This window comes from Bicyclus anynana, chromosome 17 (assembly GCF_947172395.1).
Source record: "Bicyclus anynana chromosome 17, ilBicAnyn1.1, whole genome shotgun sequence".
Taxonomy (NCBI): Eukaryota; Metazoa; Arthropoda; class Insecta; order Lepidoptera; family Nymphalidae; genus Bicyclus; species Bicyclus anynana.
Window position 1 is genome coordinate 6,064,090 of NC_069099.1, and position 26,418 is coordinate 6,090,507.

General features: G+C 37.4%; 2 protein-coding genes across 5 annotated transcripts in view; both read right to left on the reverse strand.

Moving 5' to 3' along the window:
• LOC112055321 (bumetanide-sensitive sodium-(potassium)-chloride cotransporter) overlaps positions 1–9,485 on the reverse strand; it is a 62,898-nt gene extending 53,413 nt beyond the window's left edge. Inside the window, exon 1 of one of the 2 annotated variants that reach the window (XM_052886568.1) lies at positions 9,183–9,485. The gene's annotated coding sequence lies outside the window, so the exon portion shown is untranslated. The remainder of the gene's footprint in view (positions 1–9,182) is intronic. The other variant, XM_052886567.1, reaches the window with a different exon arrangement.
• A 10,303-nt stretch (positions 9,486–19,788) lies between these two features.
• LOC112055324 (myrosinase 1-like) lies at positions 19,789–26,233 on the reverse strand. Of its 3 annotated transcripts, none has more exons than XM_052886579.1 (6): positions 25,374–26,233; positions 24,988–25,118; positions 23,746–24,410; positions 22,072–22,380; positions 20,851–21,089; positions 19,789–19,965 (listed from the first exon to the last, which is right to left on the reverse strand). In XM_052886579.1, exons 2-6 carry the CDS (start codon positions 25,082–25,084, stop codon positions 19,821–19,823), a joined length of 1,455 nt encoding a protein of 484 aa, XP_052742539.1. In that variant the 5' UTR covers positions 25,085–25,118; positions 25,374–26,233; the 3' UTR covers positions 19,789–19,820. The 3 variants fall into 3 exon arrangements, with proteins under 3 accessions (XP_052742539.1, XP_052742538.1, XP_023951152.2); XM_052886578.1 differs by having other exon boundaries at positions 25,271–26,233; XM_024095384.2 differs by lacking the exon at positions 25,374–26,233 and adding an exon at positions 25,203–25,264.
• Positions 26,234–26,418: the final 185 nt, after the last annotated feature.

Here is a 26,418-nt window from a genome sequence, read left to right on the forward strand (position 1 = left end):
ATTTGTTTTTCCGAACACCAATGTTATTCAAGGTTGTCAGTTGTAAAACAGTTGATTACTTTTCAATAACCTTCTGACAGATAGTTTGACTATGTAAAGATAGTTTAACTGTTACTGATAATCGAGGATAGCTATCTCGAGGATATCGAGGATAGCTATAGCTAGCTATCCGTAATCTTCTTCCCTATCCCTACCCTACACATACCCTACCCCACCCTACCCCTACCAATACCCTATAGTTTTCCGTATTTAATATTTAGATATCTACGTACATATACTTACGGCTTTCAGTTTTCTGTTAAATGTATTTTACATTTAAACAAATTCTCGTTTCTAACTGTGTTAGCAAGTACTGAACTATTTCTGCGAACACTGTCCATAGAGTAAACAAAAATATTATTTACGGGGTTCGTAAATCATGGCTTTCCTTTAAACGAAGTTCAAACGATTTGAAATATAATAACTTACTAAAAAATAACAGAGTTCACTATCTATGTATACTCGTATGAGCCATGCGATCATATATGGTAATCTGATATCGGAATAGGAGTCTCATAAAAACGAGTCTCAAACGGCATCGAAGGGATTTAATTGGAAAAGAATCCCTCATATTCCGACTCCCTCAGGAGGTTGGGTTCTAACAATATTCCTATGACCAGCTAGCCTATTCACTATTTTGGTCTTTATTGTCAACCTATTATAATAAAGATCAAATCAATTGAGAAATGGCATCTACCTACTGTATGATATCCACCAGTAGGCACCGGATGACATTTGTTACATAGAATCTCGATTTCGTATAAGTTAACAAGCTAATATATCAAAAACAGTGAATTACCCTGCAGGCGTTATAGAGTAATACTAATATTAGATAGAGTCTAGAGATATAGAATAATAGTAGTAATAAGAGCCGTGATAGCCCAGTGGATATGACCTCTGCCTCCGATTCCGGAGGGTGTGGGTTCGAATCCGGCCCGGGGCATGCACCTCCAACATTTCAGTTGTGTGCATTTTAAGAAATTAAATATCACGTGTCTCAAACGGTAAAGGAAAAACATTGTGAGGAAACCTGCACACCAGAGAATTTCTTAATTCTCTGCGTGTGTGAAGTCTGCCAATCCGCATTAGGCCAGCGTGGTGGACTATTGGCCTAACCCCTCTCATTCTGAGAGGAGACTTGAGCTCAGCAGTGAGCCTTATATGGCTTGATAACGACGATAGAGTAATAGCTCCAGTGGCGTAGCGTACTTTGGAGGGTATAAAAATTAGTTGGAAGGGCCAATAGACGAGCGACAAATCTCGAAAAACTTCTTTAGTTACCAAGTTTAGTTTGTGTGGTGAAAAAGTTCGAGGTAAGGTTTAGACTTTAGATTAAGTTTGCTAACCGCTCCAGTATAAATGAAAGGGATAAAGATTTCTCACAAAATAAACACAATCTCACTTGTTAATTATTACATTTCATACTTAAGGGGTCCCTGCATACCGGGGGCCCCGTATTATTGATACGGCTGATACGCTGGTAGCTATTATAGAGGTAAGATTTGATTTTTGACGTGACAACGTCTTATAATTCGAGGTAGCCGGCTGCACACTCGAAAAAAGATGACGTCATGCGTCGTTCCCTCGCTCTAGGGTTACCAAGTTTTTTACAACAAATAAAGTATAATCTGGTCTATGACAATTATTAAACAATATTTTAGAAAAACGAACATTTTCTTTTGAAAAATGCAACCATTCCATCAGTATTTTCTTATGACGCTGTCACGTTCAACTATCGTCAGTATACCGACTTTACAGATAACCGGTTTTTTTGTTTGTTGGTTACAGTGTAACTGAAAAACTACTTATCTAATTTTAAAAATTCTGTCACTGTTAGAAAGCACATCTTCACCGAGTAACGCCTAGGTTATAATTTATCCCCGGGAACTACGCAAGTGAAACCGCGGGGCGTCTGTGTTAGACCCACCTATTTGTGAATAGCAATTAACTTGGTCAATTCAAAACAAAGATGGCTGTAACGTAATGACGAGCGGCGAGCGGGGTGCGGCCTAGTTTAATCAAGTAAGTAGCTAGCGGGGCCTCCATGAACTATCATATAGCTACATCTATATTACATCTAGCCTCAGACTAATTAGATAAAGACCTGCCTCGCAAGACATTATTTTTCTGTCAAAGTATATGATCAACGATCTTATGCGATTATAAACACTATCTCTATAGAATCGATGTTTCATAGTTTATAATCGTGTCCGTCGGTTAAAAACCTCCGTAAAAATACCTTTTGGTGTAGTTAAATGGTGTAAAAAACTAACAAAAACTACTAGTTTAGTATAAGATATGTGTGAAATCTAAGCTCGTTTTCCTTAGAAAATGGCAGAAAATTTTGTTCGTGAATTTGGGTGCGATACTAGTCCTTATGTATTTAGTCTGAGCATCTAACTATATCTATTTTTGACGGCCTCCGTGACGCAGTGCTGCGGCCGGATCTACTATCCCCAGCTGGGCCGATTGAGGTTTTCTTAATTGGTCCAGGTCTAGCTGGTGGGAGGCTTCGGCCGTGGCTAGTTACCACCCTACCGACAAACGTGCCGCCGAGCGATATAGTGTTTCGGTACGATGTCGTGTAGAAACCGAAAGGGGTGTAGATTTACATCCTCCTATTAGCAAGTTAGCCCGCTTCCATCTTAGACTGCATCATCATACCATTAGGTGAGATTGTAGTCAAGGGCTAACTTGTAAAGAATAAATAAAAAAAAATCTAGAATAGTTGAACAATATACTCGTATAAATGTGATTTATACTTTTTAATCTTTATTTTTAATCTTTACAAGTTAGCCCTTGACTACAATCTCACCTGATGGTAAGTGCAGATGATGCAATCTAAGATCTTCTTGTTGTTTGTTCCTTGTTGAAGATAGTGAAACTCCACACACATTTCAGTTTCTACACGACATCGTACCGGAACGCTAAATCGCTTGGCGGTATGTTTTTGCCGGTAGGACATAAGCGGTATTACTAGCTACGGACTAGATCCTACCTTACCGACAAATACGTACCGCCAAGCGATTTAGGGTTACTTTACTATGTCGGTGTAGAAAACGAAAGGGGTGTGGATTTTCATCTTCCTTTTTTTTTTTTTTTTATTCTTTACAAGTTAGCCCTTGACTACAATCTCACCTGATGATAAGTGATGATGCAGTCTAAGATGGAAGCGGACTAACTTGTTAGGAGGAGGATGAAAATCCACACCCCTTTCGGTTTCTACACGGCATCGTACCGGAACGCTAAATCGCTTGGCGGTACGTCTTTGCCGGTAGGGTGGTAACTACCCACGGCCGAAGGATCCCACCAGCCAGACCTGAACAAATTAAGAAAATCTCAATCTGCCCAGCCGGGGATCGAACCCAGGACCTCTGTTTTGTAAATCCACCGCGCATACCACTGCGCCACGGAGGCCGTCAAAACAAGTTAACCATCTTCGCTTGTATCATCACTTAACAGGTGAGATACTCATACAAGTGATGTAAAGAATTAAAAAAAAAACCTATTTATTTTGTTGTCTTAAGCAGGTTTCCTTTCCTGTTGTGTGGTAGTAAAAATGCCAGTTTTGTGGTTGTTACCTTTCAATTTTGGGTAAATATTTTCCTGGTCGTAATATCGTTGACCTTTAGTAACTTGTTTTGTTTCCATGTATCCGCTACTGTTATGGTTTTATTTCTCCGCAAGGTCAAGGCAACATCCTTGGTGTTAGTTGTAGGAAGATTAGAGACAGAAGATTATAAGAGTATTGGTTGCACAAATAAAGACCATCATTAGGTTCTGAGTTCGATTCCCATCTCTTATTTCATTGCTTTGGGATTTTATCAAGGCGTCGGCTCTAACGATCTAGTTACTAAAATGTTTATACGAAAAAAAGCAAAATAATAAAAAAATATATCTAGCAAAATATGCACTATAAACAAAATATGCGTGAACTCTCTACGAAATATATTCCTATGTAGATTACCTACCAATATAATACCTAATTACCTAGCGGAGCCCGCCCGCCTCTTTAATCCGGCCCTATCTCAAAATCTGTTCTTAGTCGATACCTACTAACTAAAAACTACCTCCCTGGCAAATTTCATCTTTCGTATATTAAGATAAAATTGTAAAAACTTAATTATAACTAAATAAGTAAAACTCGTATCTCTAATACCTAATTACCTAGCGGACGCCCGCCCGCCTCTTTAATCCGGCCCTATCTCAAAATCCGTTCTTAACCGATACCTACTAACTAAAAGCTACCTCCCTGGCAAATTTCATCTTTCGTATATTAAGATAAGATGGTAAAAACTTAATAAGTAAATGTAGCTACAAAACGTTAAATGGTAAATAGGATAAATAAAGTAGGTAGGTACAGGTTACGTAATTAATTAAAGTAATTATTATTTCATTGCCGATTAACACTAGTAGGTATGTAGATTGTCAATTAAGATCCTGTGGTAGCCACACCTTCGTTTAAACTGATATCATATGGAGATTCTTTGAAGTAAAACCGATCTTTAGCGGCGTTCTATATTTTTTTGGAACTATAAAAAATGTTGAACTTGCGTCAGGTCGACAATGTTGACCCTTGTTCTACTATTTCATACAGTCGACGAACTTTTCGCCAACAACACAACTTAATCGAATTTGAACTTTATGTTTGGTGTCAAAATTAAAATGTCACTAACAACGAACCCGCCATGGAAACGCACGATGTCACTGCGCTGTAACTTTAAAATACACTCGTCGACGAACTTTTCGCCACGTATTTCAGGGATAAAAGTATACGGGATTATACCCTGAACAAGTACAGGCATATGGTATGTCTCATTCTAATTTTCAGCCAAATTTATCTGATTTATTTTTTGTTTGTTTGTGATTGTTCGTTACGAATAGGCACCAGTGCAGAAGTTCTGGCAGAGTCATATATTAAGGTCATACTAAGGTCTAGATTGCTAGACGTACGGATCTCTCTATTTACTGTACTCGTAGCTACATAAACCTGCCAGACTTTTTTTGTCTTATTTAATCGTTGCTAATATATTATTCATGACTCCAAGAAAAGGTAAAATATAATGTCTTATCTTCATAGATCATTGTAGCACTCATTAAGTAATCAATCTTAATTAAGTTGTATATAAAAAAAAAACAGTAAATGAAAAATATTATAGTATAGTCAGTTCATCACTTTAATGTAACTATGAATAGTAATGGACGAAATAACGATTTGTAATTAAAGTTATCTATAAAGGTCCTAAAGTGCGCGACTTCATCCGCGTCTTGGTGTAAACTTTCATCCCCTTTTTAACCCCATTACATTACATTAGTACGTACATAATGAGGTGGCCGATATGCTTGTCCAGTCTATAAAAGCATTTTAATTTTTGTTCTTCTCCAAGTATTGCCACTTTCCATTGGTGTTAAGAATTTTTTGAAACGAACGAACATTCGGTACGAACAAACGAAAAAATCTTCCCTATTTTATTAGTGTAGAAGTGTAAAGTAAATACTCGTAGTATATATACTTGCAGGCAAATAAATTAGACTACATATCGTTGATTTAGTTATAGCCAATTCTTTGCACTCATTGGCATACCTAGCTACGCCGCTGCACTCAGCCAGACCTACAATTTTCCTCGTGATTACTTTATCCTAGGCAGATAATAAATATAATTACAATACGATATGATACGGCTTGGAGTGTGCTTATCTGTGATAAGTAGGTACCTCAGACCAATTATTGTATAGGACCTGCCTCGCTAGACGTTACTTTTCTTTTCAAAAAATATGACCAACGATCTAATGCGATTATAAAAACTGTATCTATAGAATCGATGTTAAATAGTTAAAATCGTGTTCGTCTGTTAAAGAGCTCCGTAAAATTACGTTTTTGTGTAATTGAATTGTGTAAAAAACGGGCAAAAATTTCTAGTTTAGTATAAGATATATACAAAATCTAAGTTCGTTTTCCTCAGAAAATGACAGACAATTTTGTTTGTAACTATGAGTGCGATACAGGTCCTTCTATAATTAGTCTGAGGTAGGTACATAAGCCTACTTAGGATAAGGTGATCATTGGTCTCGTAATTAGCTGGTTCAGCTACGAACAAGGTTCAGGTTCACCAAAAAGAACCCGTTGTTGGGATTTTTCTTACAAGAAAAATCTTAACAGCAGCCTCGAGTTGGGAAGTTGGCGGTTTTAATACACCCCCGTGCCTCGGAGAGCACGTAAAGTCGTCGCTCCTGCGCCTGATCTTTCATCGGTCGTGTCGGTCTGCCGTCCCATCTATGAGAGTGAGGGAATAGAGTGCACCTGTGCTTGCGCACACACTTGTGCACTATATTATCTCATGCGTAGTTACATGGTTCATTTCAATGAGATTGACATTCTTGTAAAGAGTTAAAAAAAATACCTACTTAAGCCAACTTATTTTATTAACTACTAGCAGATGCCCGCGGCTTCGTCCGCGTGAAAATCGATGTACAATTTCAACCCCTTCGCCCCTTCTATTTATATTTTCGCATGTTTTATGCCAGGCCAGTGTAACACTGAGCGCGTGGCCGAAGGCTGCGCGTATTTGCTTGGCAAATTTCATGTGCTTGAGTAGAGTGCCCAGCCGAAGCCACGTTCGGAGGTCTTATCACAAACCCCTGGCCGAAGGCCAGCGTATAATTGAGTGCGCGGCCGGAGGCCGCGCGTTTTATGTGCTTGAGTAGAGTGCCCAGCCGAAGCCACGTTCGGAGGCCTTATCAGTTATCACAAACCCCCAGCCGGAGGCCAGCGTATAATTGAGTGTGCGGCCGGAGGCCGCGCGTTTTATGTGCTTGAGTAGAGTGCCCAGCCGAAGCCACGTTCGGAGGCCTTATCAGTTATCACAAACCCCCAGCCGGAGGCCAGCGTATAATTGAGAGCCCAGCCAGAGGCTGCGCGTTTTATGTATTTGGGTATTTTTTTTTTTCTAAGATTGAATTAGGAGCGAAGCGCGGGTATTGAAACTGATTCTGAGCCTTGGTCACGAACTATTAGACCTCATAAAGTTTCACAGATATTGGAAATTGGCGGGTTGCATACTTCGAAGTGCTAATGCACAGTGGGGTCCCAACTGAAGGTGAATGATGACCCCACACCGGAAAACGCAGCGTTGGTCGTCCAATGACATTAGGCGGGTAACAGGGATCTGCAGGCGGCTCAAGACTTTGGTGTATAAAAGTTTTTTTTCTATTCTTTACAAGTTAGCCCTTGACTACAATCTCGCCTGATGGTAAGTGATATTACAATCTGATATGGAAGCTGGCTAACTTGTTAGGAGGACCCTGTCGGTCTCTACACGACATCGTACCGGAACGCTAGATAGCTTAGCGGTACGCCTTTGCCGGTAGGTCCACCAGTCCACCAGTCGGACCTGGACCAATTAAGAAAACCTCAATCGGCCCAGCCGAGGATTGAACCCAGGACCTCCGTCTTGTAAATCCACCGCGCATCCCACTGCGCCACGGATGCCGTCAAATTTTCTTATATTAAGGCTGATAATATGATGATATGTTATTACGAGTACATTAATGATCAAAAATTTCTTATCTTAACAAAAGTAGAATTAATACTCGTAAATAAATAAAACTGTTTCATAATATTTTTACTCTCATTTTAAATAAAATGAGAAACGTTGACTGAAGTTGAAGTTTGTTGATAAATTACTAATCATAGGTTGCCAGGGTACGAATTGTTAGTAAACATTTTTCTCCCAATCGCTATTTCCTTTAAAAACCGCTTTGGAAAATACCCGACGAATTTATTGAAGTCATAAATATCTACGGCAGGCATTAATTTAAAAATAAAATAGACAAAAAGTTGGGAGTATTTATTCATTTTTTGGTAATAAAAACATTAAGTACCCAGCAGACAGAAACGAAAACTATTAGTACAAATTGTACACCATTATCATTACCCTTCCTTTTGACTGCGCCGTAGTCGGGTAAAAATGGAAGTAGTTCCTTTTCGAAGTAGAGGTCCGTAATGAGTAGAGGAAAAAAGTAAGGAGCCTTCTGTGAAGTGTACAACTTTTAAAAGAAGACTCTAGCGTTTAATATTTGTTACTGATTGATGTTAACGAAATAATCTATTTTTATTTATTTATTTTTTTATTTTAAGTAGTGTATTTACGTACATACTGCTAAGTCTTTTTGTAGTACTACTTTGTAAAGTTGTAATGTATCGAACTATCTTTAATCGGAAGTAATTAAAATCATCTGCGATCAACAAAAATATTGGATGCTTAGAAAGATGATTTATATACTTACTGAAGGTTGGAGGTGCCATATTTTACAAAAATTAAAGACATTTAATGTAAGTCAAGACCAATAATAGGAAAATGTTATCCGGGTGCACTGCCTGCATTTTTCCTGTAATTTGTATTATTCTTGTATTATTATAAAGAAGCGTCCAATCTTCTAACATATTTATGATTCGCGTAAAATTGTGCGAAAAATAGTTAATCTAATAATATACAATGATTTATGTTATAGGTACATCGGATAATGCTGGCTATGGACTATGGTAGAACGCTAGAAGACGCCTATTAAATTATTCAAAAATTAAGTAAAGTTAATCAACCATTTACGTGATGTGTATGGTTATTTATCAGGCAGGTAATGTATTTATTATGATTTAATAAATTAACAAATAACAAAATGAGCATTAGTTTTACTCCTTTATTTTATATTTAGTTATTTAGTTAATGAAGTTTATTAAATGCGTGTTCGTATTTTAAATTAATAATTAATATATATTAATATGTATAAAAATGTGCCAAATGTGTATTCTGTGTTTTATATATTATTTAATTGATTTTATTTTATTAATATTTTTTTCTGTGATACGTATCATTATTTATCCTTATGCTGTTTAAGCTCCCAAACCTGTTGAACCGCGTTAGACTCATATGAACAAAACCTGTTGCTTAAGACCTGAACGAAGTGTCTGTGAAATTATTCACCTTTAGGTATGACAATGAGATTAAACTAAATACTTATCTGTACCCACTTAAATTACCTTTGATTACAAATAACACACACAGACTAATAAACCTCATATTCTACTGAACTAACTGAAGGTAGATAATTGTGTCGTTAAACAAAAGATAAAAATTTCAACTCACCTGTCTTTATATTGTAGATATACTTGTATTACATCCTCACATAAACTAACTTAGATAAATAATATTATCACAAATTACACCGAAAACTCTTTTTTAATGTCACCAAATTTTGAATATCCTTTTTTATTTAGTCACAGTACTATTATTAATATTGTTAATAATGTGTATTATTTAATTGATTTTATTATTATTTTTTTGCACTTTTTTATCAATAGTTTATTATTTTTTACGAGTTCGCTCGCGAATTCGCACAGGATTCTCGGACGCGTGTCACCGCCGCCCGCGTTCGTGTCTTAATCGCGAAGCCTTCGCGTTCGTCGCTTATAAACGAAACGCGCCCTTAGCATCATACAACCAATAAATTTTTAATTACTCCAATTATTCGTTCTAGTTAAGACGGGATTTCTTCCAGTTTCAGCGACGCTGGCCGTTTGTCGAACTTTCATGACGGACCGTTTATTTTCAGTTGTGAATATTATTTACATTGGAGCAAGGAGAAGTGAATCGCTCATAAAACATTCGGACAACTCGATATAACGTACTGGTATACCGCGAATAAACGGTGGTTCGAATGATTTATATGCAAAACCGTTAGGCGGGTTAAGAATGTCATGAACTGTATAATAAATATAACTGGTATAACTGACCCGGTCAAGCTTTTGTGAACTGTCAAGGGAAAAGTTTCTAGTACCTCGTAAGACACGAGAAGCAATAGAAATTAGTCGTCACCCGAAATTTAATCGGGATCATGGATAGTTGCTGCCGACAGCGTGGAAACCGCTATTTCTTTTATTCTCACATATAACAAACTTGGAACAAGATAGCATTAGTTCGGTTTGCTTACAGGAAGACGATTCTAATGAAGATGACATTAATGAACCGTCGGAGAGTGTAACGGAACCTTCACTCCCCACCACTCAACACCTCTCCGAGCGCGCGATGCGAGCAGCGCGCATTTTGAATCATGCCGCGTTACAAGAACCAGCTCATGACTAAGGGCCCCGTGTCAAAACAAGTCGGGCATACTCCGACCTAATATTACGTAAGTTTTAACTGTTTTTCATAATCAATTCGTCCCTACACCTACACATCTAACCCTACCCAACCCTACCCTATCCCTTCCCAACCCTACCCCTACCCTACTCCTACACCTACCTACTCCTACACCTACCCCTCCCCAAATTAATTGTCCCAGGAAATCAACACTTCACAAAGGCACAAACTTAATAGGACCGAGTTAAACCTCCACCTCTCTTTGCGTCAGGGACACAGATTAAAGAGTAATAGGCAGATACAGCGCACGGAACACGACGGTGTCGTAGCCGTTCCAAATACATAGTTTAAAAACTAATACGTTCTCGAGTCAGTACCACACGAAGCGTCGCATCCCTTATTTTCAATATTATGAAAAAAAAATTACGTCTTATGTTTTTAAATAAGTATTTTAAAACAGTCCACAAAAACTAAAGAAATAAGATAATTACATATATTAATTTATAATTAATTGTTGTTAGTGTTAATTTTGAAATACAAATTATGAAAAATACGCGGATGTCAAGGAGACGCGTGACGTTTGTTTTTTTATGGGTTTCACTGGCTTCACCACGCTGCTTGTGGAGACTCATTTTGGATCATTCTTTATTCTGTGGAACAGGGAATATAAATTGACAACATACATTATTGACAATATACTTTGATTTATGTCGCTATCCAGGACAATTAAAGATGTTAAAATGTTCCTAGAACCAGTTAACACGATAACGTAAACAAAATCTCTGAATGATTCGGAACTATTATACCTACGTATACAATCTACATTCTACATTATCTACTGTGAATCGATGAGAGCTTACAGGGTATGTAATGACTCATGGGATCGGAGTCATTATATGTAACATTCAATTGAATATTAGTGCTATATCATATGGAAGGTCAAATGATCAAATAGCTTATTCACGGGTTCTTGTAACAGTTGAACTGAGACGAGCTAAATTAAGTTCACAGAATACTGATTTTCCGTATTCTGAGATTAAGTTTATACTGTTTATTTAGAGAAACGTGACTCTCTTGATTTAAAAAAGTGTTTTTTTTCCTCTTTCTGACTTTGTCCTTTAAAAAAGCGACTAAGTGCAACATTTCGGAAAATACCTACCTGATGAAGATTAGTACAGTTTTCATGTGATAGCCAGTTTTTGGTTCTTGTTTGGTTAATATCGGTTTAACAGTTAAAAAGTATAAACGCTTTTCCAAAAAGATGTAAGGCATTCTGATTTATTTGAGTGTGATTACTGGATTAAGTCTTAGACCATTAATAAATGCTTCGCGCGTGCCATTATAATCGTCAAATGACAATTTATTGATAACTTCATCCTGATTCTGCAATCAGCTGGCCTATTCACTATCTTTGACGTATGCTAGTTGACATACACAAAATTGAGATTCTATGTAAAAATATCATCCGGTGCTTACTGGTGGATATCACACAGTACGTAAATGACATTTTGTCAATTGATATTTATTTTAATAGGTTGATAATAAAGACCAAAATCTATACTAATATTATAAAGCTGAAGAGTTTGTTTGCTGATTGAACGCGCTAATCTCAAGAACTACTGGTCCGATTTGAAAAATTCTTTCAGTGTTAGATAGCCCATTTATCGAGGAAGGCTGTAGGCTATATATTATCTCCATATTCTTACGAGAACGGGAACCACGCGGGTGAAACCGCGCGGCGTCAACTAGTAGTGAATAAGCCAGCAGTATTCAACCCATCCAAACCAAACATTTTAATAGGGTTATTCATAAACTATAAGCACAGTAGATATAATAAGCTATAAGTATTATTTGCGTAGGAGGATTTTTAAATTTTTAATATTTAAATTGCTTTTTATTATAATTAAACGAATTAATTGAGACGTATGACTATCAAATTGCTGCAAGATCATTTCGCAGATGCCGCGATGATGAAGTCAGGCTAACCGCCGTCATCTAGACAATATTAATAACCGTTACCTAAATTAGCTGGAAAATTATCCAGCACCTACCGGTATAAAATCGAAATATATGGGGATGATGACTATGTTTGAATATATTGATTTTTATGATACATTCGGGTAAATGAGGTCAATGTTAACTAATTTATACATAAAAAGCAAAGATTGACTGGATATTTGCAAAATAAATAAGATTATAAAATTTCAAAATCTATTAAAAATATTTTATCGTAATGAGATGAAAATTCATACAGTTTTAGCTTCCTTACATTAAATGTGACATTTTTTAATACATGAACTATAAACATAAATGCAGAAATTACAAAGATATTAGTAATTTTGTTTAAACGCCCATACAAATCTAACAATCATTAATTGCCTACGACGTCATAAGTTCGTTCCATTTTGTATGGGGCGTTTTTCAGGGATCCGCGGCAGCGCCGCAAATCTGACCCTTTAAATCCCTGTAGCTCCGAAAGTAATGATCGCAGATACCCTGTTACTTTTACAAAATTGCTTTACTATTAGCATAATCTTAATTTATATACAATTTAAAAAACTGTCATCATCCCTTTTTCAAAGGACCATGGCTGGGTGAGCCATGATAGCCCAGCGGATATGACCTCTGCCTTCAATTTATAAAACGAAGTTTTTTGTCACGTTTGTTTGCCTGTCTGTTTTCATTAATCGCTAAATTGATGTTTAGGAAGGTTTAAGTATCTAATTTATGTAGAAACGATAATTATTGACGTGACGAGAATGGAGACGTGATTGCCCAGTGGATATAACCTCTTCGAGTGCGTGGCATAGGTTCGAATCCGGTTCGGGGCATGCATCTCCAAATTTTCTGTTATGTGCGTTTTAAGAAATTAGATATCATGTGTCAAATTGGCAAGATACATTTACCATCTACATCTACCGACCACCTGTATATTATAATGCATGTATCTACAAATAAATAAATTGATTGATTGATTGATTGATTGTCTTAAACAGTGAAGGAATCACATCGTGAGGAGACCTGAGAATTTTCCTAATTCTCTACGCGTGTGAATTTTGCCAATCCGCATTGGGCCAGCGTGATGGACTATTGGCCTAACCCCTCTCATTCTGAGAGACTCGAGCTTAGCTTAGCTGAATATGGGTTGATAATGATGAAAAGACGTTACTCAGCTGAAGAGCAGTTAAATGAGTTCAGTGTTGAGTTATACTTTACCATAAAAATTAACATCACAAATTATTATGATCTCAAATTTGTATTCTGAGATCTCAAGTTATAAAGAAAGAAAGATCTTTATTTTTAAGCAATGCCACATATTACATTCTTAAATTCTAAATTATTACATAGTTTAGTTGTCCACGCAAACAGTGGAGCAATAAAGTAAAATTCTTTGCAATATGTGGTATAACCTAGATCTAATTCGATATTGAGTAATACGAGCCGTCCTCCGGACTTATGTCGCTACAGGGAGTGTCATTCAAGACGCCGACAATCGCCACCGACGTTACTGCCTCAAACTACATCGTTGACTACGTTGTCACCAAACATTTTCTCCTTGAAGTAATTTTTGAACCTGCACTGTTCAAAAGTCTTCGAACAGTGCGTGTTGGTGTTGATATGTACCTCAGAAGAAAGCTCAGAGTCACACATAACTCTCTAAGAAGCTATGCTCGGTATATTTCTGCGTGATCGAATCAGAAATGAGGAGATCCGCAGAAGAACCAAAGTCACCGACATAACTCATCTAGTCACGAAGCTGCAGTGGCAATGAGTGGGGCAGAAGAGCCGATGGACGTTGGGGTCCGAAAGTGCTGGAATGGCGGCCCCGCACTAGAAAGCGCAGTGTTAGTCGAACCCTCTTACCAGGTGGACTGATGAAATCAAGTGAGCCGCCAGGATTCTCTGGATGCAGGCGGTTCAGGATCGTGATGTTTGGAAGTCCCTACAAAAGGCCTATATTCTGCAGTGAATGACCATTGGCTGATATAATAATTGAATGTGGTCTATTGTCGCTTCTGTAAATGTAGCGCAGCAGCCACTGGTGGCTGTTGGTGTACACAAGGGGTTTAACTAGGGTACGCAATACGCATTATATAAATAAATAAATAAATATACTTAAACAATACACATCACTATCTAGCCCCAAAGTAAGCATACAGAGTAGCTTGTGTTATGGGTGCTAAGATAGTTGATATTATAATATTAATATACATTTATATACTACATATAAATACTTATATAATGAATAAATACACACAGACACTGAAAAACACCCATGCTCATCACACAAATATTTTCCAGTTGTGGGAATCGAACCCACGGCCGTGGATGCAGAAAGCAGGGTCACTGCCCACTGCGCCACGCGGCTGTCATATTATGCAGAAATTGTAAGACTAATTAAAAATCCTCCCATTCAAGTTCATACCCAGACCTTTTAGTAGGCAGTGAATTTTTGCATCTATTAAAAGGAACGACATTGCGCCTGAATGCGCCGAGCCTTGATATTGCTGTGGTTGTAGGCAAGTCGAAAATTACATGCTCTCTTTACTTCTCCCTGGTTAATTTCAGATTTAAATGAAAATTGAAAACTCCTAAGGCCTCACCCATTATTTTACTGTCTTGTCATCTTGTCATTGTACAAGATTCTTATATTAGTTGAACAGGAAAATATTTCAATCATGTTACTTGCCGTTGAAAAAGAGCCGTGATGATAGCCCAGTGGATATGACCTCTACCTCCGATTCTGGAAGGTGTGGGTTCGTAACCGGTCCGGGGCATTCACCTCCAACTTTTCAGTTGTGTGCATTTTTAAGAAATTAAATATCATGTGTATCTAACGCTGAAGGAAAACCTCATGAGGAAACCTGATGAAATTTTCTTAATTCTCTGCGTTTGTGAGGTCTGCCAATCCAGACTCGAGCCGTGTGTGAGTGAGCCGAATATGGGTTGATGGGTAATGATGCTGTCTTAGATGGAATCGGGCTAACTTGTTAGGAGTAGGATGAAATTAAGGAATCAATCGACCCAGCCGGGGATCGAACGCAGTACCTCGGTTTTGTAAATGCACCGCGGATACCACTGCACCACGGATGCTGTTACTTCTCGGTGTCATCTAAATTAAAAAAAAAATAATGGTGTCGTGCAACATCCTAAGGTAAGAAATTAATAGTAAAACGTGAATTTATTTCTATGTAAGTCGTACAACGTAAATCCGGTATGTGTACTTTAAAAAATATTTAACTACCTACGATGGTCGATGACGCAGCTATACTTCGCTTTACTAAATAGGTTCAAATTGATCATTATGGCTAAGCAAGTATGTAACCTATTTGAAAATATTTGTATAGTTTCCCAATTGTGGATTTCATCTTTATAACACAGATATGTTAATGTTTCTCTGGCAACCAATTTGTAGATCCATGTAGGGTAGTGTTGTACCAAAAAAGGTTGTTGGGCAAACAGTATATTGACGCTTCAGAGGTCGGCTTACACTGGCCAGAAGCAGTTGTCACCGGTTATAGCCACTCACAAAAATGATACCCGAGGCTGCAGTTGCCAACATAAGAAGACCTATATTCGGGACATCATTTTAATATAGTGTTGAGGTCATTATTGCCTTATGTTTTGAATTTCGAAACGATTTCTCATCAATGAAGCATTCCATCGTAGTTCCATTTCAGCTGGCTGTCATAAGAACGTAGATACTTTATGAATGGATACCATATATTAGGTAATTTTAGCGGACTCAGAAATGTCGAACAAAGGTTATGATTCACAACTTTTGTCCCACCCACACAACAGACAAGATGACTTCTTGTCTTCTTGAAAAAGGACTTCTTGGGATGCTCTGCGAAGTTTCGCTTGTAAACAGTGCGAAACTTCGCAGAGCATCCCAAGAAGTCCTTTTTTTAACGTGGGGAAATCCTCATACCTTCTCGCCACGGGGAGGCAACAAGGTTAAGTCGGACTTCAACCGACTAAAACCCCACGGTGTTCAGACTCGTCGCCTGATGACTGAGCCACGGGAACATTACGTAAACTATCGCAACTCACCCAGCATCCCACGAAGTCCTGCATATGCCTTTAACTACTACTACCTTCCATGAGGCTACCATGTTAATAAGAGCGGTACATAGCATTACTGCTTAAGCTTTAAACCACAGAACAGTGACAGCACGTAAGCTAAGCACATTAAGTAGCTATAAAGAAATATGTTATAGAATTTAATAGATAAAGGAACAAATCAGGAACTATCCTAAGATATGTCACGAAGGTGGTTACTCTCAAGTAGTCGATTCTCATAAGATGTCAGGGATTGCAGTCGCAACCGTACGCATTCTGCGTTCTTAATTTGTTGCTTATTGATCAATTAATTAAGTTAATTGTTATTTAATTGAAATCCGTTTTAATTACTATATATAGCGAGTCCCGTAATTAATGGATAAAACGCATATGGTAGATACACCACCTAATTATCTAAAATTAATTTGAATAATTTTGAAATAATCCATAGTTTTTTAAATTTATTATTATTTATTACCAATCTTAAATCTAAAAATCTAGATGCCCGTGATCTTCTAACAATTTCCGGATGTCCTAACCAAGCTGTTGCGGAAATCAATGAGTTCTTCATTAACATGGGTAAAAATATTGTAGAAAAAATCCAATCCCCTTACGGAAGTCCTACTAAATTGTGTACAGTTTCGCCCTTAACTTCATTTGTGTTACTCGAAACAGATATTAGTGAAATTATAAAAGTTATAAATTCCCTTAAAAATTCTAGTTCCGCGGGCTTAGATAACATATCGACTATTTTACTAAAACAGAACAAAGAACTGTTTTCTGCTTTACTGTGCCATATTTGTAACTTGGCTTTTTTGCATGGCCAATTCCCACTTTCCTTTAAAAAATCTGTTGTAACCCCAGTCTATAAAAAGGGTGACAGAAAAGTAATTAGTAATTATAGGCCAATATCTATCTTACCAGCATTCTCTAAAATTCTTGAGCGACTAATCAACGATAGATTGATAAACTATTTGGAATTAAATAATTTACTGTCGCCTAATCAATATGGCTTTCGTAAAGCAAAGTCCACCTCAGATGCTGTATCTGATCTTACCAATTGTATAGCCAGTAAACTAGACCATGGAATGAAGTGTATTGCTATATTCTTGGACCTCGAAAAGGCTTTTGATACAGTGTCTACTTCTCTACTTTTGAATAAAATGGAACAAATAGGGATTCGTGGTTTACAACTCCGTCTGTTTCAGGATTACCTAAGTAATAGAACACAGTGCGTTAGAATTGGAGATCAAATCAGTACATCACTACCAGTAGTTCATGGGGTCCCACAGGGAAGCATTCTTGGCCCAACATTATTCCTTATCTATATAAATCAACTTTGCAACCTTAATTTAATAAATGGTAGAATTATTACTTTCGCTGATGACACTACTCTTATTTTTTGGGGACAAAGCTGGGAAAGTGTTTTCTATAATGCGCAGCAAGGCTTTAACTTGGTACTTTCCTGGTTAAGAACTAATCTTTTAAGTTGTAATGCCGAGAAAACAAAATATCTTTCTTTTACCTTACTACATTCCTCACAACCACCGATGGAAAAATTCAATATACGTGCCCACAATAATCTATGTCTTAATTCAATTAATAATAGTACGTGTAAATGTTCCTTCTTGGAAAGATCAGACCATATCAAATACTTAGGAATAGTCATTGACAACCAACTTTCCTTTAATATTCATATATCCAATCTAACAAGCAGAATCCGCAAGCTCATCGCCATCTTCAAAAATATACGACACATAGCTGACAAAAAGATTTTAAAAATGTTGTACTTCACTTTATGCGAACCCCTTTTAACTTATTGCATTGATTCATGGGGAGGTGTAAATAAGACACGTCTTCTTAACTTAGAGCGTGCTCAGAGAGCTGTTCTTAAAGTTAGTAATTTTCTTCCTTACAGATACCCAACAACCTCACTGTATAAAGAATGTGGAGTACTCACAGTACGACAGCTTTTTGTTCTCAAAATAATTTTGAAACAGCATAAGTCAGTAGACCAAGCTCTGATAAATAAATTAAAGAATAAACGCAACAAAAACAGAATTTGCAAATCGTCTAGATTCTACACATCTTTTTCCCATAATTTTTTCCCTTTTCTTGGAAGTTTTATATATAATAAGGCTGACGCAGTTCTTTCAATTCACTCACTATCTTCTTTTCAGTGTAAAAGAAGAGTTCATGACTGGCTCCAACAATTAGACTATGTTACTACTGAAAATCTGCTGTCAATTCTGAAATAATACTTATTTTTCATTATCTAACATATATATATATATACATATTTATTTCTTCTTATTTATAGCATACAAGCAGACACACGCACACACACACACACCCACACACACACACCCACACACACACACACACACACACACACACACACACACACACACACACACACACACACACACACGCATACACACGCTGCTATGTTTTGTACGTGACATAAGATTGTTACATCTAAGCAGGGAAGAGCACAGGTATCTATAATACAAGTTCTTTCTTAGTTTAGATACCTGTTACTCATCCATTAATTATAGTGTTAAGCTATTTTTACCTATTATGTTACGGTTTTATAGAGAATAAACGATTATTATTATTATTATATTATTATTATTATAGTTTTTTAAATAAAAATCTACATATAATACCTAATACCTACATATAATAAATCTGTAAAGAGGTCAATTCTGTACATGAAACATTTTCAAAATAACTATCAGTGGGTGATTAGTGATCGATACTGATGCTAAAAATGCAATCAGTAAAATTTTTGTCTGTCTGTCTGTATGTTCGTTATAGAAATTATAATATATTTGTCTGTGCGGTTCATGTCTGAAGAGTCCTTTTCATAAAATCTAAACTGAATTGACTGTGCCTTACACAAATGACAATAACACCGCCATTTGACGGCCTCCGTGGCGCAGTGGTATGCGCGGTGGATTTACAAAACGGAGGTCCTGGGTTCGATCCCCGGCTGGGCAGATTCAGATTTTCTTAATTTGTCCAGGTCTGGCTGGTGGGAGGCTTCGGCCGTGGCTAGTTACCACCCTACCGGCAAAGACGTACCGCCAAGCGATTTAGCGTTCCGCTACGATGCCGTGTAGAAACCGAAAGGGGTGTGGATTTCCTAACAAGTTAGCCCGCTTCCATCTTGGACTGCATCATCACTTACCATCAGGTGAGATTGTAGTCAAGGGCTAACTTGTAAAGAATAAAAAATAAAAAAAAAACAAATAAGAGTGAGCGCCATTAAGACATTAATTAGCGCCGCGTCTGGGGGGACTTCTTTCATGAAAAGGACTTAAGTGTCTCTAGGGCAGGGCAGTGCCTGCTGGGCAGTATGAATATACGGTGTCTGTGGGTGTCTGCCACACTACTTGTCTGTGACGCACTGTGTCTGTAGATATAAACGTACTTTTCAGCGTATGCTAAAAGGCACGCCTCAAAATGCGCTCATACGCGCGTATAAAACCCTAGTATGTAACTGTTCTAAGCACTTGAAAAAATAGTTATCTTGTAATCACAGATAGACACTTCAAATTTATTTATTATATGTATTGATTAAAGGTAAGGTGTTTGTGTGTTATTGAGACAACGCGTCAGTTTGTGTGTTCGGAATATTTCTCCCATGAAATAGGCGGATTTGCGCGGAGTGCGCGTACGTAGCGGCGAGTTGTGGTCCACTTCGTAAAGCCCGAACTTTTCACTGAAACCAAACATATACATAATATACAAGGTGTGGGGTAAATAGCCTATCATGCAGTGAACCAGAACACAGTTCACATTACACCGCATGCCACGAGAAAATCAGATCAGATCAAATTCACCTCAGTTGAATTTGGACCTGTACGCAAATTAAATTAAATGTAAACAACGAAAATTCAGTCAAATCATCAATATTCACTTTCATGGCGCTTTCATTTAAGAATCCACTCGAGTGCATTTGTAGAGATTCGATTATTCTTCCCCACTTCCACCCAAATTTCACCCGGACTCGAAGAACCGATTGAAACCGATTTTCATCAAACATGTCTAAGAACACTTGCACCTAAGTCACACTAAATACACAAAAAACTAAACGATTTTCGTTTAGTTTTTTCTTCTTCACCCGTTCAACTTCACCCGTTCGGGAGCTACAATACCACGCAGACAGACAGACACGTCAAACTTATAACACCCCCCTTTTTGCGTCGGGGTAAAAATTTACTAATAATAAATATATATTCCGATTTTAATATTTGAATGAGCCGTAATAGCCCAATGGATATGACTTCTGCCTTCGATTCCGGAGGTTGTAGGTTCGAATCTGATCCGGGGCTTGCACCCACAACTTTTCAGTTATGTTCCTTTTGAAGAAATTAAATATCACGTGTCTCAAATGGTGAAGGAAAAACATTATAAGGAAACCTGCAAATCTGAGAATTTCTCAATTGTCTAGGCATGTGAAGTATGCCAATCCGCATTGGGCCAGCGTGGTGGACTATTTGACCTAATTCCTCTCATTCTGAGACGAGACCAGTGGGCCTTCGACCCCGCACATCCTTCCTTCTATAATTGGTCTGAGGCTGATAATGATGACTGTTATACATACGTGAACCCGCTCGACCATTCAAAGTTGTCCATTAGGCTCCAAGCGCTGTAAGATCTCACATCAGAGCCTTCCTCCATGGCATCCAACATGGCGGATAAATACTCTGTGAAGTAAGTAATGCGCACGTCGTCGTCCAAGCCGCCGCGGGTCGGAAAACCATTTTCAGTGATGAAAACAGTCGGGTTTCCGTACTCCTCCCTTATTTCTGTTAACAACTTGTAAAACCCCCATGGAACAGACTGCAATGACGAGTCACATGGAAAATATTTTATAGCTACTAAGATTTTGACTACTTTAAAAAGCGATGGCAAATATATTAAGGAGAAAATGTATTAGAAAGTATTTAAAATCCGTTAAAAACGTTCGCTATTGGTTAGTTAGAAAGTGACGTAACTTTCCACGTTAACAAGTTTAGTAGATATAGCCGGGGATTTGTGCACCACTGTCGATGAGAAAATATACACATATTCGACCAATAGCGGTCGATCGAAAATATAGTTTTCTCTGTCATCCCACCGTAACGTAAGAGAGCGACATTTTCGATTCCATCATTATTGGTCAACTTTAAAGGTAGGCGTCCACAGTTCCGCATTCATCGCATCAAACGGATTTTTAAATTAACGGCAGAAAAAATCCGTTCGATGCGATCCGTACACGATTCGGATCTGTGGACGCCTGCCATATCTAATTGTATATTTTTCTCTTCACGAGATATTATGTCATTAACGCATATACTAGGCAGCAGAGGCGGATTATCCATAAGGCAAACTAGGCACGTGCCTAGGGGCGTGTAGACACAAGGGGCGCGCGAGCTCAGAATTTTAAATAAATGAAGAAAATAACATATCGACTATTAAGAACTAAATGCTGATTTATACTCTAAATCTCTAGTGATATATTCATAACACACCATCATCAGTCAACACACATAAGGCCTATTTCCCAGAACGGAGAGGAATCATGAATTTCAATGTTCTTTCTGTCGTCCCTCTTGATTTATTCACAAAACATCATATTTCATTTGCGCATTAGAGTAAGTACATCCTGGTCTACTAAATTCTAGGGTTTGATGATACAACGTCATCGTGAGATTGTGATGACCATTTATGGCCGGTACAGGGGCGCCGCTAAAGTTGATTGCCTAGGGCGCTCTGGACCTTAATCCGCCACTGCTAGGCAGCCGATAGAAAATTAAATAAACGATATTATTTATTACCCTACCTTCATATAGTCTGATTCGCCAAGGTTCCATTCTGGTAACAAGGTGTAAAACACCGACAGGTCATCATTGAATGAAGGAGATTCATAGTATCCATTAACAGAATCATTTCTATTAACATAATAGCTAAAATAATGATTCAATCCGAAAATGTCTGAACTTCCACGAATGCATTCAATTTCGTCTTGTGTGAATTCAGGCAGTCTAGATCTGAAGAACCCTTGTTCAGCGCTCCTTGCTGCTATTCGTTTTTTCATCGCCGGTGGAAAGTCTCCAGTTTTTGAAAATATTGGGTGGGAATATTGTTTCCACTGAAACCAAGATATATAATACACTAGCTAACGCCGCGCGGTTTTACCCAAGTGGTTCCCCTCCCCGTAGAAAAATGGGGATAATATATAGCCTATAGTCTTTCTCAATAAATGCGCTGTCTAACACCGAAATAATTTTTCAAATCGGACCAGTAGTTTATGAGATTAGCGTGATCAATCAAACAAACTCTTCAGGTTTATATATTAGTTAGTATAATACATAATGCCACATATTTTAAAGCTGGCACCAAGTCCAAGCTTTTATTATAGGGGGATGATGACTAGGTTTGAATATACCTAGTCATCATCCCCCTAAAAATCCCTATCCCCCTATAAAAAAAACTGTTAAATTCCTGTTGCCAGTAGTCTACGAATCTGAGACTTGATCGCTAACCATGGGCCTCTTATGAGGCTCAGAATCTCAGCACTCAGCAGGCGATGGTGCGAGCTATGCTTGCAGTTTCTCTGTGTGATCGAATCAGGAATGAGGAGTTTCACAGAAGCACCAAACCGATATAGATTAGCGAGTCGTAAAGTTAAAGTGTCAATGGGCAGTAAAGCGCAGTATTTGTCGACCCCCCACTAGATGAATCGAAGACATCAAGCGGGTTGCAGGGAGCCGCTGGATGTTGGCGACTCGTGACCATAGTATTTTGAAGTCTATTACAAAAGGCCTATGTCCAGCAGTCTCTGTATCTGTTGGCTGATAGTAATGACAGTTATTAAGATCACAGACTTTATCGATAATTGAAATGTTACAGGTACAAATGTTAAGGTAAGGTACATACATGTACATGCTCTTAAATATCATGCTAAAACGTGCTATTATGTATGCTCTATATGAGCATGCTTATCATCAGTTTACATTTGCTAGCACTAAGCATGTTATTTTTAAGTAGCAGGGGCATACTTAAAAATAGCATGCTTAGGAGAATAAGCATGCTCAAAGCAGACATTCCAATTACTCATGCTAATTTGTATTTATCGCTCTCTGTCTATAGCATCGTGTTAGACAGGGAGCGATGAAGGTGAAGAGAATGCGGAATAGCAATGCTGATCGACTAGCATACTCAATAAGCAAACCTGTTCAGACGCGCTAAAAGCACGCCCCCTTCCACCCGCGCAGCAAGTAGCATGCACGACTGTTGATTTTTGAGGAAGCTCGAAATAAGCATGCTGATTATTAGCAATGTTGCGAAACACATGCTAATAAGTAGCAACTGCTCAATAATAGGATGCTTTCGTGCTAGAAATGAGCATGTGTGACAGTAGCTTTAACGACTTCGCATTTTCTATAATTTAACTACAAAACTTCTAGTTGTAATAGTATAAAACATTCTAATATCTATTCGGTTTTCTACATACCTCAAATTGATTTGCTTCATCGGCCGCTTCGGCGTCACTTTCTGTCAATGGTTCATACCATTGAGCGCTACACGAAATAAATATTTTTCCATTTTGCTCTGGTCGAAAATCTTGGTCGTATATGTGATAAGCGGTCGCGTGTGCTAAAAGCAAATTTTTAGCACAGAGATATTCAGGTACTCCCTTAATATCCAATGCAGGAGCTAAGAACGAGTTTCCGTACGAATAATGGCACACCTGATGCGGTTCGTTAATAGTGATCCAATATTTTACTCGATCTCCAAACAATGTGAATACTGTTCTTGCATAATCTGCATACCATTCTACAATATAAGGGTTCGCCCACCCGCCTAGTTCTTGAAGTTTCTGGGGCAAGTCCCAATGGAACACTGTGACCACGGGTTCGATGTTGTACATAAGTAATTCATTTATCAAGTTGTTGTAATATTCTACTCCGGCTTCGTTTATTTTGTCTGGAAAACTGGTAGGCAGTATTCTTGTCCACGAGAGAGAGAACCTGTAGATGTCAACACCTAGCTCTCTTAGCATCTCCACGTCTCTTTTGTACATGTAGTATGAGTTGTCAGCGATGTCCCCAGTCGAACCGTCTCTAATCAAGTATGGCCGCGAATGAGTCATGTGATCCCAAATATTTTCAGTTTTTCCTATGAATAGTTAGAAGAAACATTAGTACACAAAAAGGCATTTTGTGTACCTATTATTAAAACTTCAAAGTTGAGTAATTTCCTTTTATAAAGGATTTACAAGACGGAGGTCCTGGGTCTCCCCGGCTGGGCCGATTGAGATTATCTAATTGGTCCAGGTCTAGCTGGTGGGAGGCTTCGGCCGTGGCTAGTTACCACTCTACCGACAAAAACGTACCGCCAAGCGATTTAGCGTTCCGTTATACTATGTAATGTAGAAACCGAAAGGGGTGTGGATTTTCACCGTCTAACAAGGCTAACAAGTTAGCCCCCTTCCATCTTAAATTGCATTATCACTTACCGTCAGGTGAGATCGTAGTCAAGGGCTAACTTGTAAAAAATAAAAAATAATTTAAAAAAAAGACAAAAATCAAAGATATTAAAAGTCCTTTAAAAATCGAAAGTGCAAGTAAAGTGATGATATGCTTATAATTAGGTAATTTAATTTTTTATCAACTAATGATATAATCAATTTAACTATATGTATGTATGCATATTATGTATAATGTCGATGATGATGTGAATAATGATATATTACCGTCAGCATCCCAAGCTCCTTCTATTTGATAGGATGATGTAGAGGTCCCAAAACTAAATCCATTAGGAAATTGTCGCACCTGACATTGAGGTTCCATATTGCATTGTGAAATTGAAACTTTGAAACAAAAACTGTAACAAACCGAAAAAATTATAAAAAAATTGTTTTTTTTTTTCAAATATACTGAATTGATAGAATTTATAGTTTTTACTTACGTCATAAACATTAACCCAAATAATATCATTTTGTTTGATTTTTTATTATTCAAATTGAATTTATGTACCTATTTTTGCGTATCGGTGCAATTGTGTACGGATATAGAATGCAGAAAGTGGAAAACATCTTGCTATTATAATAATCCAGTGCACATACAGGTACCTACGTACATGCTGCATATAGGTATATTGTTATATTTGCGTTATCCTGATTACAAAGCGACCGTAACTTTGTTCATAACATAAAACACCTTTTCATTATAATTTACATATGAGCGTTGAAAATTTGCAAAGGTTTAACCCGTAACTGCATCTAATGTTTATGTATACCTAAAAAAGAATTTTCAAAATCGGTCCAAAAATGACGGAATTATCGCTGGACATACATAAAAAAAAAAAAAAAAAAAAAAAAAAAAAAAAAAAAAAAAAAAAAAAAAAAAAAAAAACATACATACAGCCGAACGTAGAACCTCCTCCTTTTTGGAAGTCGGTTAAAAATTAACTAAATGTTGTTATTGATAAGGGAAAATTGGAACCAAATGTTGTTATTGATAAGGGTTAGATTTTTTTCGAGGAAATCGCAGCACGTCATGAATCATGATCAACAGGCGCTGTGGGGTATTGAGTGTGCATAATTCGATTCGAGTGTTTACAATTTTGAATTCAGTAAATCAAGCAGATTACGATTCAGCATGTTTTATTTTATTCAGCCCATACACTTACCGTAAGCCGTCCTGGTTGTTATCATTAACATCTGATAGAGTTTGTTAAATTTAACCCCTATTATAAATATAACTTGTTAAATGACTGATTTTTATTTTTTTACAAATTTCAACCCGTTTTAGCCCTCCAAGGTTTGAATTTAAAAAAATCTTGTATCACATTACATTTTGCATATTTTTCATGATTTATGTACAATTTTTTATAACTGTAACTCTAAAAATGGAGGACTTTCCATACAAACTTTTAACCCCCATTTCACCCCCTTCTGATTTTATTTTCGCTATAAAAAGTATCCTATAACCTGCTCCGTAGTAGTCTCAAACCTTGAAGTTTAATTTGAATTCATCCAGTAGTTTCTGCGTTATGCCCGGTCAACAATAATTACGGACAGACAGACAGACAAGAAATCAATTATATATAAAATATTTTTGGCGTCAGTATCCTCCAATAAAAAAAAATTAAAATAATATCTTCATTGTACAGAATTTGACCT

What these genes read in the sequence shown, in the direction of transcription:
- LOC112055324 (XM_052886578.1), bottom strand. Translation starts at nt 25,329, where the DNA reads ATGTTTTCCACTTTCTGCATTCTATATCCGTACACAATTGCACCGATA. An exon ending in GCACCGATACGCAAAAATAG is followed by an intron (nt 25,119 to 25,270) that starts GTACATAAATTC and finishes GGTTTGTTACAG; the next exon opens with TTTTTGTTTCAAAGTTTCAA. An exon ending in AGGAGCTTGGGATGCTGACG is followed by an intron (nt 24,411 to 24,987) that starts GTAATATATCAT and finishes AACTATTCATAG; the next exon opens with GAAAAACTGAAAATATTTGG.